Raw genomic sequence first — 17,317 nt, 5'->3', positions numbered from 1 at the left:
AATAATCTCATAGTATTAGTGCTAAGTGCTGCAGGAAAAAAGCATTATCACCAGGAGTAGTACATGACATCCTCCAAACTTTGCCTCTGACCAGCCCTAAAACTCACGTTGTGCTTCATTCATTTTTCCCTCTGTCCCACTTCTCACTGCTGTGAGTTACTTAGCAGGGGCAGCACATTTTGGGAGTGTTCAGTGAGCATGTTTGAGACCTACCTAACATTACCGAGGATGGGCATCGTTAGACCACTCCGAGCAGGCAGCATGGGGAATATGGCAAAGACTGACCAGTGTGTGTTTTCATGACACCAGTGTGTGTTTTCATGACGTGGCTTGGGATGGTGAGGGTAGGGGCAAGAGGACAAAGCTGAGCACTGGGAAATGGAGACTTGGAAAGAAAGTACCTTGCGGGTGCGGAATATCCACTCTCTTTGGCCAGAACAATCTAGAAAAGAGGACAGCAGGGTGTCCAGTAACGATAGGGGCATTCCTAAAAACAAAAAGTGGACTATTTAGACCTTAATGAAGCCTTATAACTGATTCAAGGGGGATGGAGACACTATATTCAAATGTAAGAATCAGCATTAGAAAATACTGTACAGATAAAAGAAGTATGATTGGGAGAAACGCTCGTAACCTGCAAGTCTCTCTTAATATATGAAACTATGAACTTGGCTTTTGCACGCAGCATGTTTGTGAAAGCCATTCCCAGGCCGCTCACAGATTATCTGTGCTAATATTCCCGCTTCACACGAAGGCAGAGAGCAATGTTCACCCTAAAATGCATCTCGGCAAAAACTTTCAGAAAGTAATGGAGCTGCTCTGCTAACTCCTACCACTTGACCGCTTCAGGGTAAGCAGAAAAAAAGTGGTTGGAATAGGTGATAGTGTAGAAAGTTCTCTGACTGGGTAAGAGCAGTGAAAGTGTCCTGAAGGGATTGCTCTTGTGTCACATGGAGAGGGTCACTGCTTACAAGTCTTTGGTTGTAGCTTCACTTCTGATGTAGATTACTTGGGAGGCAAATTCTGAAAAGTTAGCTCCTGAGAGTGAATGTTGAGGCTCTGCCGTGTGTAGTACTTGACAGGGATGAGCACAGCCTCTGTAATCAGATGCTTTGGTTTAACTGGGATGCAACCAAGAGCTCTGCATTGCCTTTCTTGGAAGGAGTTGTATTTGAGATAATCTAGCCCTGATCTGGAAACAAAGGAGGGATATTTAAAGAGGTGGTTTGCAATGAAAACTAAAGCATATTTTTAAAAAAGTTGACTGATGGAATAGAAAAACCAAACCAACAGCACCTTCTCCCCATACACACACAATTTACTTGACAATTCCAAGTTTATAGGTCCCTCTATAAGGGTATGAGACTGGCAGTTACCTAAAACTGTTGCCTTTGCTGTCACTGAGCTGCCAAGTGTTAGATTCCAGGGGTTGCATGAGCAGTCTAGTGTTTGCATAAGCATTTCTCAAAGCCACGGCATGGCAAGTATTTAAAGAGTAGCCAGAGGGGTCACACTAGGAAGAAGCAGCTGAGAGGGTCTGTGGGGCGCTGCGTAGAAACAGATCTTGGGCAGCCCGGGCTCAAGGATCACACTCAGTGTTAGAGCAGAACCTTGTAAAGTAAATGGAATCCAGGAAGCCTGGCTGCTTTTCTTCCCAGACAACTGCCACTCAGAGAAGGCAGCGCCAGGGATTCATTGTTATGTTTTCTGTCCTCGGTGACCTTTGCCCGGTTGTTGAGCTGTGCCCGGACGTTTGAAGCATCTTTATTTTGGCTGCCGGACAGAGAAGCCAGAACAGGTGCGTGCCCTTCTGTAAGGGAGTTGCAGCCGCCAGAGGGCGCAGAGGCGCCTTGGACCGACTGGCGGGGGATTCGAGGGGGTGGAGGGGGAAGGGACGGTTAAATTAAATTTCACAGCGAACAAGATGTAGTCCCGGGAATTAAAGGATCAGAGCCGGCCTGAGGAGGGATGGGAGGCAGCAAAGACATGGGGATAAATAAGTGGAGGGACTTTGTGCTGTCTACCTTCCTGCAGCTGCCGTCTCCTCCTCCTCGGTCAGCAAAAGGCTTTTCCGAGTTGAGCGGGAAACCAGGCTCTTGTTTACTCAGTTTCCTGCTCAGCTCCTGGGGTTTTCTTGCGCCAATCATTTCCCTGCCCCTGGTTTGCTGCACAAGCCCCGGCTGACCCTTAAGCCTGGGTTTAGGGAGTCTCCGAGAACCTAATGAGAGACCCCCCCCCCCTTCTCTTCCCACAGGTGAACACAGTCCCCGCGTCCACCGCCGGCGCGGCCCCGGGCATCCTCTACCGCCGCCTCGGGCTCACGCGGCACGTGCGGGACTGGGCGGAGGCGGGCGTGGCCGCCTCCCTTCCAGGGCCGCTCCCTGGGCCGGCTCCCGCGGCCCAGACCGCCCCTGGCGCTGGGAAATCGGTAGTTTCGGCCCGCAGAACCGGGTCCGCGCGGCCGGCGCTCTGGCCCCTTCCTGCTGCTTCGATTCCCACGCCGCGGAGCCCCAGTGGCCCCTGGAAAAATGCGGCTCCCCTCCTCTTCCTTTAGGCTGAGGATGCGGCACACCTAAGCTCGGAGCCGGTTAGTCGGTCTGGAGCCTGGGCTGTTGAGGGTGTCGGGCGCGTGTGGCCCCTGGACGTCGGATAATCCCCAAACCTCCGGCCCTTCCTGGCCCTCCTGCCTACCCCACGCCGGCGAAGGAGGAAGAGTATGGCGCAGTGTGATAGTTCAGGACCCTTCTCTTCTGCCCTTGCCCCCCGCGGGCTGTGAGGATGCCACAGCTCACCCGACCCCACCCTGCGCCCTGAGCCGGCGGAGGCCTGGCATCCGGCCGTCGGAGCGCTAGGAGCGCCCCCCTCCCCCCGCGGCGGGTCACCCGCGCGCCCCGCCCGGGAGGACCGCGACCTCTCCGCCCCCTCTAATGCCCCGCCCCCGAGTCCCTGTCGGTCCCCACCCCACCACCGGCACACGAACGCACAGACTCTGGCCAGAGCGCCCTTGGTGTCAGTAGCCCGGCTCCCGCGTCCACTCCGGCTGTCGTGCAGCCTCAGCACCTGTCGGTCGGTGTGTCCCGGAGCCGGTGCCCCTGACTCCGTCAGGGCCAGGGAAGGCCATGGTTTCCCTGCCCGGGTCCCCGGCGACCAGCTTGCTTCGGTTTTTGTTCCTGGGGCTGACCACCCTCGGTGAGTGAAACCCTGGACCTGGAGGAGACATGAGACGGGAGAATGGGTGAACCTGACCCTGAGGAAGGCGGTTTGGGCACTGATGAGGAACTGGGAGGGACGGGACTCCCGCCTCTGACTCTCTCCCTTCCTCTACTTCTACTTTCCCTCATGCAGGGTATCACTGTCTGGTGCTGACTTCTGTCCCCCTGTGCCAGGGAACAGCTACCACTTTGGGCGCCGTGTTTGTGTGTGCGATAGGGGAGAGGGTTAGGGCATCGCTTGGGGTGAGTGACTGGAACCATTCCTCACCCCCACTCCCCACCTCCACCCAGCAGAGCCGGATGAGCTGAGCTGCTCGATAAGACGCTGGCTAAAGAGCTTAAGGACTTAACTGCAGCCCCCCTCCCGCCCCCTACCCACACCCCAACCCCACACACAAGCTGATGTACAAGAGCCCCTGGGGAATTCCCTGGTCCCTAGGCTTGACAAACGCACTTCACGCTCCTCACATCAATTCCCCAGCCCAGAACCTCCCTCTTGCCCCCTCCTGCTTCCTGCCCTGGGAAACCAGGGAGGTGCCCCAAAAGCACGACCGTGAGGTCATTTGGGACACAGGAAATGGAGGAGGGGTTCGAATGCCGAGCTGAGCAGAATTATGAACCCCCCCCAAGAGGTCCACTACCCCCATTGGTTCCCAGAGCCAAAAGGACAAAGGAAATAGAGAGGAGGGCCTCAAAGAGCCAGAGAATTAGGGCACCTCCATAGAGCAAGTGCTTGAGGAGTGTTGGAGGCTTCCAGGAGCTGGGGGTGGCCCAGGGCAACATCTGGGGGAAAAAAGGACCCTCAGGAACCCATTATAAGCTGTTTTACTTATAAGGAAACAGGCTTTCCTGCCATCCTTCTTCAAGGATCCCGAATGGGGGTGAAGGGTAGGTTTGTCGGGATCAGCTTTAACTCATTTCTCTCAGGTTGGAGGTCACCAGGGAAAGTGAGGCTTGGAAAGATGTAGAGAGCAACTGAACCACAGTGATGGGGACTGAGATGGGAACCACCTAAATTTCACCCTTTAGCCCAGTCTGTGCTGCAAGGGTGTTGGAGCATGAAGTATTAGGGTCCCCAGACAAAGCGGGACTCAAGACCAGACTGCCAGCCACAACAAAGCCTGGACAGCTTCCTCCCCCTCTAGGCTTGGTGGGCCTGCTCCAGGGTCCCTTAATGTCTCAGCCCCACCTCCCAACTTCAGCCTCAACACCCCTTTCCTTTTTTGCATTTTCCCCCAACTTCCCCAGCTCCCTTCCTGCTGAGGATCTCAGAAGTAAGGGAGAAAAATTCAAGTTTGCGTACAGGGCGTCATCTGCAGCTCTCCTACACCCTGTTCTCTTTCCATCCTAATTCTGAGCCTCAGTTTTCATACTCAGGGCCTCGACCTCAACATCACTTCAGGGCTGCCCTGGGGACTGCCTGGCTCCAGCCGCCCACTTGAGGGTTAAATGGTCCACAGGATGGCGGTGCTTTGGGGTGGGCAGGCAGGCATTAGCTCTAACCTATGGGGCTCCGGAGAGGCCCTTCTGCTCCGAGCAGGGCTCCTCCTTGGTGGCTCAGTGCTGCTGCCCCTGGGGCGTGAGAAGCCCGCGGGGGGAGTTTCTCAGAGAAAGAGGGAGACTAAAAATAGTAGCCCTGGGGAGCGGGCCCATTTTTGTCCTCCTTCGCTCTGGCCTGCTCCTTCACTCTGGTCTGAAGTGGGTCCCTCTCCTGGGCTCCTCTGTCTCCTTCACTCAGACCCCGCCCCCCCTTTCCCTCTCCCTGTGGTACCTGGAAGCGAAAGGGGACAAGGGTTGAGGGGCTTCTGCTCCAGCGGACACCCAGGACCCAGGGCAGGAAGCCGGGCCCTCTCCAGCTCCTAGTCTCTGGCTGGCGGCGCAGCACGGAGCCTTTGCCCAGAGTGCGCTGTGGACCGTACTAGTGATTTTTATTCCCCCTCTACCTTTTGCAAAGTGAAATTATAAATGCAGGACCTGGGGGAGGTTCCTGGGGGTCCCAAGACGGAGGCAGCTGGCCCCTCTCGGGGGACCCAGGCAGGTTTCTGGGCTGGAACCGTGTCTGGCCGCTCTGAGTGAGCTGCAGAAGGACTGGGCCAGAGGGACACCACCCGCAGGCCTCGCAGGGTCCCCGCTGGTGAACAGGTCCCGAGGGGCCATCCGGCTCCTTGAGGCGAGGCTGTTTTCGCCTACAGAGCCTCCGGTCCGGCGGCGGCCTCCTCATTGTCTTCAGGCTTATCAACAGGCACAAGTTTCCTGCTCAGCCTGCAGGGACCCGCCAGGAAATGGAAAAGGGGCTGCTAAGAAGGCCAAGGAATAAGGGTAGGGGTTCTGTAAAGAGGAGCAGCCAGGAAGCGGTGGGGGTGGCATGCATCCTGGCCGGATCCGCTCTGGGGCCCTTAGAAGCCTTCAGCCCCTCTCTAGGAGGGTGGAACGCCCAGCCTGTGTGCGGCCTCTGTCCCTGACCACCACGCAGAGGTGGCACTGGTGACACTAGTGCGGAGTGTTGAGGCCGAGAAAGAGCAGGGCCAAGGACTAGGGCCGCCAGCATCCCCAGGCCTGGCGAGGTACAAGCCCAAGGTTATTCCCCCAAAGGGCTTTTGTCTCGGCTGCTCCATTGTCTCTCCAAAGGGTAGTGAGTGTTCCTGGATGCCATGATTCAACAGTCACCTCCTTGAAACCAACCCTCGGCCACCTTCCGAAGGCCATATGCAGGCAGACAGCTGCGAACTTGGTTGTTTTGTACTTGATTGCCGGGAGACCTTCGTTCTCCCAGCTTGGCCCTGATTCCCTGTGACCTCAGAGGTCCTGGCCCAGATCCCCTGGACCCCAAAAGGGCCCTTAGAAGCTTCCCTGGGGAAATGCATGTGTGGAGACTGAGTGGGAGGGTGGGGAGCACCCAGTCGCTGGGCCGGGCTGGGCGCTGGGCCGCTCCAGTCTCCCTGGTTCAGAGTAGTTCAGGAGCCGCAGGGCTGACCGGTAACTGATTAACCATCCCAACCCCCTACGCCCATCTGGCTGAGACCTCGGGAGATGGGAACGCTGTTGATCCTGGCCTGGGTCTCTCCCTGTTGGCTTTTGCCCCCAAGAAATTGCGGGAGCAAGTAGCTTATGTGGAGCATAGATCAAAACTTCTAATCTGCCCCTTCCTCTTTGTTGTCTTCCCCTTCTCGCTGAAAATCTTCCCCCTCCCCTTGGGGCTCGGAAATCTCCGCTTCTGGATACAAATAAATGCAGAAACACGTGTTCCCATCCCTGCTACAAGGCTGAGGTTGGGGAGGATAAGCCCTGGTGAAACTGACAGTGGGGTCCCACGTCAGCCATCCTTGGGCTGTCCCGGAGACCTGCAGTGCCGGGACCCCGCGAGGCTCGTCCTCCCCTCCAGCTGCACGTTGGACAGAGTCTGCACTCACCTTCCTCGCTCTCGTCCCCAGCACCCCCATCGCGGGCCCAGCTGGAGCTGCACGTGCCCCCTGGACTGACCAAGCTGCAGGCGATAGAGGGAGCAGAAGTGGTGCTCCCCATGTGGTACACACTGCAAGGGGAGGTGTCTTCGACCAAGCCCAAGCCTTGGGAGGTGCTCACCCTGATGTGGTTCTTAGAGGAAGAGAAGGGTCTGATGGAGGTGAGGAAATCCTCTCGGCAGAGGCTAGCTACATCCATTGGGAGCCATAGAGGGGACCTGGCAACCGTGGGAGGGTGGCCAGGGAATGGAAGTTGCAAAGGAATTTCAGGGAAAAGCAAGGTCCTCCTCACCAGTTCAATTTTTGTTTTGATCTTGGAGTCTTCCCCAAAGAATTCTCTTTCCCCCAGGTTCCCCTGGAAGTCCAGTGCACACTGACAAGTGGACAGGCGCTTTGCTAGGTGAGGGGGAACGTGAGGATTGAGGGTATAGGAGAGTTAGGGCAAGTATCACATAACTTTTAAAAGGTGAGCATCTTCTCATTTTCACATTATCTGTACTGGGGACATTATCACAGGCCATTTCTCTTCCCAAATGATTATCTGTCCTGCTGCCCCTTTATAACCCCCTGGAGAGGCAAGGAGCAGTCTCCTCCTACAATCTCCCATTACCCTCCTTCCTGACATCAGACTCAGAGGCAAGTTTATCCAGAAACCAACAAAACCATCATTTTCAGCCCCTTACTTGCATGGCTCGTTGCAGGGCCCTAGAAAGCATGTTTGGAAGGTCATTTGATAAGTAGGGGGTAAGTATGAAAGAAACTCAGACTACAGGGGTGGATCCAGGTTCCATAGGGCCTTAAACATTGAGGGAATCTTCAAAATAAATTTAAAAGTGTATTTTTTCTCTTGGAGCTACCCAGCAGTCTAAGTTTCTTTCATACATTCCCCTGTTTGCACCATCTCTTGTCCATCATACCACTTTCTAAACTCCCAAGTGGGAGATGAAGACACAGTGTACAGGGGAACAGGAACTGCTCTGGTGAAGAGGACCTGGGGCAGTGAGAGAGTGGCTAGGGGCACAGGGGGTGAATGGAGAGCTGGGCTGGGTGCAGGTGAGGGGCATTTGAAGACCCCCAGTTTGGGGGAGGGCAGGGGAGGAGCTGCCCACGGACACAAAGCACGCATGTAATAACGGGGAGGTGTCATGCCCCACAGCAGGTGTTGTCGCACATCAGTGGGGTCACCTCTAGCAAAACTGGAGCCTCCCTGGTCTACTCCATGCCCTCCCGGAATGTGTCCCTGCGGCTCCAGGGCCTGCAGGAGAAAGACTCTGGGCCCTACCTCTGTTCTGTGAATGTGCAAGCCAGTCAAGGCAAAGAGAGCAGAGTTCACAGCAGCAGAACGTTAGAACTCAATGTGCTGGGTAAGTGGGGAGCACCCCGGGGAGGTCAGGGAGGTCCCTCTCCCAAAGGACTGAGTGTGAAGGTCGGGGGAGGGGCAGAGGGAGTGACAGAAGGGTCAGTGTGTGGGAGTGGGGGAGGGGAGCTGTTGGTGCCCTGGCTGTGAGTTTTTAACCTGTCTCCCCTCTGCCAGTTCCTCCAGCTCCTCCATCCTGCCACCTCCGGGGCGTGCCCCGCGTGGGGACCAACGTGACCCTGGGCTGCCAGTCCCCAAGGAGCAAGCCTGCTGCCCAATATCAGTGGGTGCGGTCGCCCCCATCCTCCCAGGTTTTCTTTGCACCAGCTTTAGGTGAGGGGACTTCTGGAGACAACTGAGAGTGTGGCTGGGGTGGGGGAAATGAGGTACCAGAGGGGCTGGGGTGCAGGGGGAGGCCAAGCTAAAGAACACTGGGTAGAGGAGGAGGATGTGGGGAGGGGGCTGGAGAAAGAGGGCCTGGCAGGTGCAGGCGCTGTACTGGGGCTTTCCCGCGCTGTGCACTGATGGTACTTACTCCAGAGGCTGGGGGGCCAGAAGACCTGCGTGCAGATTCCAGCTAAGCCACTCACTAGGTGTGTGACTTTGTGCCTCTATTTCTTCATCTGTAAAATGGGATTATCAATAGCCCTGAGTTGAACCTACCAGCTGTAAAAGACATTTGGGGGCAATTGGAACTTTTTTTTTCAATTTTACTGAGATATAATTGATGAAACCTTTTTAATATGGAGTATTTGATGCTTTCACAGAATTATTATTAATTTATCAGGTGTGGTAATGGTTTGTGGTTATGTGGGACAATATCCTTACTTTTTGTTTCATGCTGAAATGTTTATTTTAATACGTCTCAGAAAAAAAGAGAAAGAAAGAAAATAAGTAAAGCAAAATGTTAGTAATTATTGAATTTAAGTTGGTGGGTATATGGATTTTCATTTTGTCCCTCTTTCTACTTTTCATTTGACCATTTTTATAATAAAAGGTTTTAACTTTTTTACCTAGTGCTTAAAGCAAAGATTTGTTGTGAAACTTTTGTAATTTAGCACACAGAAAGAGCTCACTCAGTCTTTGGTGTGGTGAGCAGCCAGTACACTTTAATTGTTAAAATCATTAGATCATTTCATATAATCCTTTCAACACTGTCAGGTAGGTCATATTACCCCATTTTACAGATGAAGAAATTGGGACCCAGGGATAGCAAGTAATTTCTTTAAAGTCACATGCCTAAAACCCAGGTTTTCTAATTCTCTCCCAATGTTCTTTCTCTCTCACTGCTCTGCCATTCAGAAATAAAAGTAAAAATTGTGTTTGGGTTTTTCTGGGCATCATTTCCTCTTTAGCCTCCTCTCAGATATCACTCGGGGACACTGAGCAGTGGAAATGGGGACAGGTATTGAGCTAGAAGTTCGGCAGCCAGGAGCAGAACCAGAATACCAGCTGTCACGCCTGTCCCTCCATCAGGGAACAGACAGCAAGTCTCCCAGCCTGTCAAAGAGGACATTCAGAGGCGGGGTGGGATTTTTTTTTATGGGAAAGAGGATCCCTGGACTGATGGCTAAATTGTGTTCACAGATGCCATCCGTGGGTCTTTAAGCCTCAAAAACCTTTCCATTTCCATGTCCGGAGTGTATATTTGCAAGGCCCACAATGAGGTGGGCAGTGCCCAGTGCAATGTGACCCTGGAAGTGAGCACAGGTCAGTGAGGGGTAAGTGTGGTTAAGGAGACGATTGGTCAATGGTACGGGTGGGTGTGCAAGAGAAGAGTGGAGGCCTGTCTGCTGAGGCCTCTCATTATAACAGGACAAGGAGCTTGTCTTGATCAAATGTGCATACAAGCATTGGGTCAGTGACCACTTTCTGCTTGACAGTCACCTTCTCTAACAAAGGGAGAAAATGCATGTGGTGGCCATGGGACAGTGCAGCACTGGGGTTGGAAAAGGCGGCTGAGCAGCTGGGAGTCCCCCTCTGACAGCAAGGTTTTTCCAGGCCATGGGGCTACGGTGGTTGCTGGAGCTGTGGTGGGCACCCTGGTTGGACTGGGGCTGCTGGCAGTGCTGGTCATCCTGTACCATCGCCGGGCCAAGGCCCTAGAGGAGCCGGCCAACGATATCAAGTAAGTGTCCCCAGTCCCTGCCAGGATGGGGCTCTCCTAGCTCCCCTTGCAGGGGCTGGGAATTCAGGTAGCTGTCATCTCATGAAAGAAGGACAGTGGCTGAAACATCATTCCTATGCGCAGTTTAAGGGAACGAGGAGTGTTGAAGGGGGGGTGGTGGTGAGAGTAAGACAACGCTTGTGGAAACTCTTCCCTCCCCCTCTTCCAGCTTCTGACCTTGTATTACTTCTTTGATGACTAGGGAGGACGCCATCGCTCCCCGGACCCTGCCCTGGCCCAAGGGATCAGACACAATCTCCAAGAATGGGACCCTTTCCTCTGTCACCTCAGCGCGAGCCCTCCGGCTGCCTCGAGGCACCCCCAGGCCTGGTGCATTGACCCCCACACCCAGCCTCTCCAGTCAGGTCCCGCCCTCCCCAGGGCTGCCCAGGACAGATGGGGCCCACCCTCAACCAATATCCCATAACCCTGCTGGGGTCTCTTCCTCTGCTCTGAGCCGCATGGGTGCTGTCCCCGTGATGGTGCCCGCCCAGAGTCAGGCTGGGTCTCTGGTGTGATGGCTTGGCCCCTCGCTGGCTAAGCCATCTGGTTTCTCTCCTTCCTGTAGGGGACATCCCCAGCACAGAGGCCTGAGTCTTGGCAGGGTGGCCACATTCCACACCTCCAGTCCTCTGCCCACACCTTTCTTTACTATGGGGAAACTGAATCTCAGTTAAGACCCAAATTTCCAGGACATAGGAGAACAGGAAGTGGGCCTGGGATTCGGAAAAGCCTCCACCCCCTTCCTGGGCCTTCTCTCTCTGAGACTGGAGTGGAATGCTGCTGAGAATGCTACCACCCCCCTAGCCCCCCGGGGCCAGGAAGGGCCTGCCAGCCAAGCCCTCCAGGCCCCCCTGGCCTGGACCCCACCCCATCTAACACCATTCTTCACTCCTACTCCAGCTCCCTGCGTTAATATAACCTGTCCTGCTGGCCTGGTTGGGTTTGGGGGCGAGGGATAAGTACGGTATTTTTTAAACTAACTTGAAATGCATGATTTTGCTTTTATTTAGCAAACTTCAATAAAGATACATTGTGTTTGTATGGGAAGTGAGAGCGTCAAATTGCCTTTTCAAACCTGGAATTCCCAGGAGAGGCTGAGTCTCAGGATGATGCAAAGAGGACACTACCCAGGCGGGGGACCGCAAAGGGCTTCTGTACGTGGCCTCTGGCTCAGCTTACTGGCTCGGGATGGCTCTTCTAGAGTCTTTAAAAGGGTCATTTGCTGTCAGGCAATGGTGGAGAGACACAAAGAGCCTGAGGCTGGGGACATGCTTACCCACTCTGAGCAGCAAGGGGATGAAGTTGGTGACTTTCTGCTGGAGCTTGAGTGCTCAGAGCTTGGGTGTGCGTGCACTTCATCTCCTGCTTCCTCCTCAAGGGCTGGGGAGAGGAGCCTGACTTGTGCTCCCTGCCCCAGACTTCTGAATCTTTACCCATCTTCCTGCCCATCCAGCAGTGATGCCCCCTGGACCGAGGGAGAGCGGGACACAGGATGTGGTGCCGGTGTCTGCCACAATCCTGCCACGTGCTTTCCTACCAAGAGTGCGGTCTCCTCCAGATCCCTGTTTTTCTGCCCATGAAATGGGGTGGTTCTGGGACAGGTCAGGGGTTGTAGTTTCCATGGAGATGCCTGTCTCAGCAAGCGGTGTTAAAAGTGCCAAAGAAGAGATGTCAGAGGAGAAAAGAAGGGCCTCGGAAGGAACAAGACCCTCCAAAGGGGTCAGGTGGGGTCTTGGCCTGCAGCTTAACCTCCACGTGAGGCCCCAAAGTGTGACGTCATTTGCCAGCGCTCAGGTCCTCAGAACAAGTCCCTCTGCCTCCAGGGTCACTCTTTTTTTCCTGCAGAGCTCCCGTTTTGATCCCTCCCCGCCCAGGGGTGCCCACCCCAAGCACAACGCTTTCCCCAGGGCCTGACAGCTTCAGAAATTGGGGGCAAGGGGACAAAAGAAGGGAGTAGGGCTAGAATGATTCCTGCACTGGGTCTGGAGAAGGGAGGAGCACTTCCTTACCTGAGGGCCCAGCCTCTCCCCTTGTTTGCTCTGAGATAGCCAGTCTCTCTAGAGCCTGGCACCAGGAGGCTGCCCTGTGGGTGCTCCCTTCCTTCTGCCAGACCCAGACACCCAGACGGACCAACAGAGGGCAGGACACGGCCATGACCCAGCTGCCAGGGCCTTTCCTCTGTGGGGCCCTGTTGGGTTGGGTCTGCTTGAGTGGTGAGGAGGGGGCCAGCGGACTGTGGTGAGAGCTGGGGGGCAGAGACTGGAATACAGGGGCCGAGGTTGGGGCGAGGTTGGGGAGGAGGCATTGAAGCTTAGGAGGGCGGAGAAGGGAGGCAGGGAGGCTCGCAGAAGAGTTGGGCCTCAGGAGAATTTAACCATCACCTGACTATTGTTTTCCTTTCCCGACAAACACACCCTGAGACTTGGCCCATTCTCGGTCCTTTTACCCACAAACCCGGCCAGGATGTCGGCTCCTCCCTCCCGGAAACCTCAGGTTTCCGGAAGGGAGGGATGGAGCAGAGGGAGTTGGACCCCAGGAGGGAGGCCCCCACCCCCACTCCCCGCACCCCGTCCCGGCCTCTGATCACCCCAGGCCTGGCCGGGTCATCTGAGCACTTCTCCTGCCTGTGCCTGCCACGCCCCCAGCTCCCGGGCTGGCTGTGGAGGTGGAGGTGCCCGCAGAGCCCCTGAGCGTGCCGCTGGGCAAGACTGCAGAGCTGACCTGCAGCTACAGCACGTCGGTGGGAGAAAACTTCGCCCTGGAGTGGAGCTTCGTACAGCCTGGGAGGCCCATCTCCGCTTCCCAACCTGTAAGCTGAGGGCACCTGCGCAGAGTGGGGACCCTCCTGCCTCTTGGCAGCTCAGGCCGGGAGAGGCAGGAACAGAGGGCCCACCTAGGATGAGGGCGCGGGTCGGAGAGGGTGTGTTTGTGGATTAGTATGCTTGGGTGAAAAAATCAGTGGCCTTTTTCTAGATTTTCTTAGGACTGCAGCCTGGTGAGTCTGTATCACATATACAGCGCTGAATACCCAGCTTCCTCCCCCAGAGCCCCTAAGTGCATTAGTGCGGCTCTAGATTCAGTTAATGAACCCACTGAGGCTAAGCCGGGATAAAATGCTGTTCCTTCCAGGAATACTTGCGTTATTATTATTGAGAGCCACAATTAGCTGAAAGCAATGAATCTAGTTCGTTTAGTATCTGGGGAAGGATGATATCTGGGGACAGGTAGACCTTCATGGTTCTGGCTCAGAGTATCAGCTTCCCGGCTGCTATAAGGGAGGGGCCCTCTTACACCCACTTTTGAGAAAGACTGTAGAGTTGGTGCCAGGTGGCAAAAGGCATGTATGTGTGTCTTCTGCTTCTCCCCAGATCCTGTACTTCACCAATGGTCAACTGTATCCAACTGGTTCTAAGGCAGAGAGGGCCAGCCTGCTTCACAATCCCCCCACAGGAGGGGTGGCCAGCCTGAAGCTGACTGATGTCCGCCCCTCAGACACTGGAACCTACCTCTGCCATGTTAACAACCCACCAGATTTCTACACCAATGGATTGGGGCTAATCAACCTTACTGTGCTGGGTAAGGCAGGGCAACTGGGGACCATGTATCCTGAGAGACTGCACTGGCCCTGCTAAATCCTCCCCTGTCCTGATTTCCAGCCCAAGCGCACAACTGCACTGGGGACCTCGAGGGAAAATACCCCCTTTCCAAAGTCTTGCAGTCATTCCCCTGCTCCACCCTCCACCAAAAGTGTCCCCTCCCTCAGTCTCTAGCAAATGTTCAAGACAGAACCTTCCCACAGATAGGGATCTGAGTCATGCCCCCAACAGCTCTGTCTTGGGGGAACCTCCTATTTGTAGCTCAGATTCTGTCCCTCTCTAGGTCAGCAGCAGGGAGGGGGCGTGGCCGTTAAAGGAAAAAGGGCCCGTATCTCTAAGCACTAAATTTGTGTTCAGAGAGTCCATCTTACCCCAAACTAGAGCCTGCTTGGAGCTGAGCAAACTGAAGAAACTATTAAAGAGGCTGGTGATGTTTAGATGGAAAAGAGAAGGCTTAGGAGGTGGGATGACAGCTGCATTCGAATATCTGAAGGGTTGTCCTGGGGAGGAGAGATTTTTCATTTCTCTTTAAGGGCCCAGAGGGCAGGAATTGGGACCAATGGGTGGATGTTACTTGGATTTGGGCTCAAAGTGAGGAAGAATTTTCTATCAGTATTTCCAATAGTGGAAATCATTTCCTGGAAACGCAGTGGCATGTGGACAGAGGTGGACCACTATGCGGCAGGAGCATGGAAGCAGGAAATCTAGCACTTCGTGGGCGTGGGGGTCGGAAATGGCTAAGGTACTTCCTGTGATTTTTGCAGTGCCCCCCAGTCGCCCCTGGTGCAGTCACAGTGGTCAAACCTCCGTGGGGGGCTCCGCTGCACTGAGATGCAGCTCTTCCAAGGGAGCCCCCAGGCCCGTGTACAACTGGGTCCGCCTTGGGTCGTCTTCTCCACCTTCTCCCGGCAGCATGGTGCAAGGTAAGACCCAGCCACCAAGGAAGAAGGGACTCAGGACCTGGGCAAAGCTCGAAACTCCACACACCCACAGTACAAGTTCCAAGTCTGCGGCAGGAGACAAGCTGCTACACTTTTCCCTGCTTCTTCCTTGGCTTCCTTTATCGCTCCCTTTGTCTTTCTGTACAGTCTGTGGCTGCGTGGTCCTGGGGGCATTTCTCAGCTAAACGTACTCCTGATATCTTGGAAGAGAGTGGAAGGCAAGGGGCATTCTATGATTCCCACTTGTCTATTTTGGGGGATTTCTTTGAGATTTCTTTTTTTGGGGGGGTAATTAGGTTTATTTACGTATTTATATATTTATTTATTTATTATTTTAGTGGAGGTACTGGGGATTGAACCCAGGACTTTGTGTATGCTAAGCAGGCACTCTACCACTGAGCTCTACCTTCCCCCTGCTAAGAAATCTAAAGATTTCTTAAGGGTCACAAATCATTTCCAGACTTCCTAGAGAGGAGACTGAAGCAGAGTAGCAGGGACTGGCTTGAATCATTTAGCCAGTAGTTTCGGAGGAACCACATAACTGGCTAAGAGCCTTGGCTTCTCAACCTCTCCACCTTGGCTCCAGTGCCCTGGCTCTCGTCCCAGCCCCAGCCCCAGCAAGCCCCTTTAGCCATCCAGAGAGCCCCCAGATCACCTCCTGATGTATGGTCTTCCTTCTAACGAGAAGGTAAGCAACTTAGAAAATCATTTGTGTCAGCTTAGAGCCACCCCAGAGGTTACAGTTTCTAGCAATCAAACTTTTTCCCTGAAACCAAAAATCTGACATCAGCCAGTAGGCACATCACCCCAGTTCCATTGTGGTTTCTGAACCCCTCAAGTGTGTGCAGTGTCCCCCTGCCCCAAAAAGGCAGTTGTGTAGGGTGGGACAGGCATGGAAGTTGCAGTGGCTTCAGCGCTTCCTCTCTAGGTCACCTTGGACAATTACTTTCCCCCTCTGAGCCCGTCTCCCCACTACTAGAATGAGCCGCCTAGTCCCTTCCTGACAGGACTGTCATAAGGATGAAATGAAACACGGTTTTGTCATGGTATAGCTCCCTGGGAGCTGAATGAGTGATGAATGCTTTCTCTTTACCCTCTAGACGAGGTGACTGGCCAGCTCATTCTCACGAATCTCTCCCTGGCATCTGCGGGCACCTACCGCTGTTTGGCCACCAACCAGATGGGCAGTGCATCCTGTGAGCTGACCCTCTCTGTGACTGGTAGGGGGTGCTGGGCAAAGGCTGGGCTGGCAGGCCTGGGTGGGGGGGCTATCTGAGGCACCAAGGAAGGCCTGCAGCTCTGAGGATCCTGTGTCTCCTTAGACCCTTCTAAAGGCCGAGTGGCCGGGGCTTTGATTGGGGTGCTCCTGGGTGTGCTGTTCCTGTCAGTTGCTGTGTTCTGCCTGAGAAGGTTCCAGAAAGAGAGGCGGAAGAAGCGCAAGGAGATATATGGGGGTAGTGACCTACGGTGAGCAGGAGGGCTGGGGGCTGGGGCAGAGTGGGAGGAAAGGGCTTGAGTTAAGAGCTGGTTACTTCAGCCCTCCAACTCTGACACCTTTGGGGTGGGTCAGAGTGAGGGGCTCCGTTCAGCCCTGGGTTTTGGTGGTGGGGGTGGCAGGACAGCCCAGGTATTAGAGCATGTGAGTCAAGTGTACACGGTGGAGGGTTTGGTTCACGAACTGCCCTCATTTTCCTCATACTTAGGAGAATTTTTACTTTTCACTTTTCAAGGCCTTTTGTACACATGGGCAGGAGGCGGAGGCCAGGTGTTGAGTCTGTCCTGAACCCTCAGCTGAGTTTGGCTCATCTGTGTGGGGCAGCAAGGAAAGGAGGCAAAAGCAACCTGTCATCAACTTTAGGGGTCAGCTGTGGAGTCAGAATAGGGACCAGAGCAATGTTTCTCCAAATGTGGTCCTCAGATTACCTGGACAGAAATCACCAGAGTGTGTTAAACATTCAGATTCAGGCCACTTCCTATCCCTCCAGAAGCAGAATCTGTGTGTGTGTGTGTCTGTGTGTCTGTGTGTGTGTGCGCGCGCGCCGGAGGGTGATGGGGCCTGGAAGCTTCATTTCAACCAAAGTTCCACGATGATTCCCATGCACAGTAAAAATGAAAAGTCCCTGGGTCAGAGGAAAGGCGTGCTCTGAGGGATGCTTCCAGCGTTCACTAACAATTGCCTACATCCATCAGGGAGGATGCCGTTGCACCTGGGGTTTCAGAGCAAACTTCTGTGAGGGCTGATTCTAGCAAGGGGCTCCTGGACAGCGCCCCTTCTGCCAGCACTGTGACAACCACCAAGTCCAAGCTCCCTACAATTGTCTGATTTCTCTCTGGATTCTTGAGGGGGAATACAAAGAATTAAAGCCTTTGGGTGCCATATTGTCTCCCTCTTCTTTCTGCGGGTATAGCAAATTCCTCTAGGCGGCCCAAGGAGTATTACCGGTAAAGGAAGGAGCGGGCTTGAAGTCCCAGAGATGATGCTGCAGGAAGGAAGTTTGATTGGTTCCAAGGGGGTAGTTCTAGCCTAGGTCCCTCTTCTCCCTTCCCCCTCTCCACTTTTTGGTTTGTTCCAAGGAGACT

General features: G+C 54.4%; 2 protein-coding genes across 6 annotated transcripts; both read left to right on the top strand.

Annotated features, from left to right (window-relative positions):
- Positions 1-2,960: 2,960 nt before the first annotated feature.
- Positions 2,961-11,241, top strand: ESAM (endothelial cell adhesion molecule). Of its 3 annotated transcripts, none has more exons than XM_010961636.3 (7): positions 2,962-3,189; positions 6,644-6,834; positions 7,833-8,037; positions 8,208-8,363; positions 9,618-9,740; positions 10,032-10,158; positions 10,400-11,241. In XM_010961636.3, exons 1-7 carry the CDS (start codon positions 3,120-3,122, stop codon positions 10,713-10,715), a joined length of 1,188 nt encoding a protein of 395 aa, XP_010959938.2. In that variant the 5' UTR covers positions 2,962-3,119; the 3' UTR covers positions 10,716-11,241. The 3 variants fall into 3 exon arrangements, with proteins under 3 accessions (XP_045377614.2, XP_010959938.2, XP_010959937.2); XM_010961635.3 differs by having other exon boundaries at positions 2,963-3,189; positions 7,830-8,037; XM_045521658.2 differs by lacking the exon at positions 9,618-9,740 and having other exon boundaries at positions 2,961-3,189; positions 7,830-8,037.
- Positions 11,242-11,387: 146 nt separating this feature from the next.
- On the top strand, positions 11,388-17,114 carry VSIG2 (V-set and immunoglobulin domain containing 2). Of its 3 annotated transcripts, none has more exons than XM_010961633.3 (7): positions 11,388-12,413; positions 12,846-13,009; positions 13,569-13,776; positions 14,561-14,719; positions 15,838-15,933; positions 16,060-16,204; positions 16,468-17,114. In XM_010961633.3, the coding sequence occupies exons 1-7, from the start codon at positions 12,353-12,355 to the stop codon at positions 16,826-16,828; spliced, it is 1,194 nt and encodes a 397-aa protein (XP_010959935.1). In that variant the 5' UTR covers positions 11,388-12,352; the 3' UTR covers positions 16,829-17,114. The 3 variants fall into 3 exon arrangements, with proteins under 3 accessions (XP_010959935.1, XP_010959936.1, XP_010959934.1); XM_010961634.3 differs by having other exon boundaries at positions 15,838-15,957; positions 16,928-17,114; XM_010961632.3 differs by having other exon boundaries at positions 15,838-15,957.
- The last annotated feature ends 203 nt before the right edge of the window (positions 17,115-17,317 follow it).

This window comes from Camelus bactrianus, chromosome 33 (assembly GCF_048773025.1).
Source record: "Camelus bactrianus isolate YW-2024 breed Bactrian camel chromosome 33, ASM4877302v1, whole genome shotgun sequence".
Classification (NCBI taxonomy): domain Eukaryota; kingdom Metazoa; phylum Chordata; class Mammalia; order Artiodactyla; family Camelidae; genus Camelus; species Camelus bactrianus.
The sequence above is the reverse complement of the archived record's forward strand: the minus strand, read 5'-3'. Positions and strand labels throughout refer to the sequence as shown.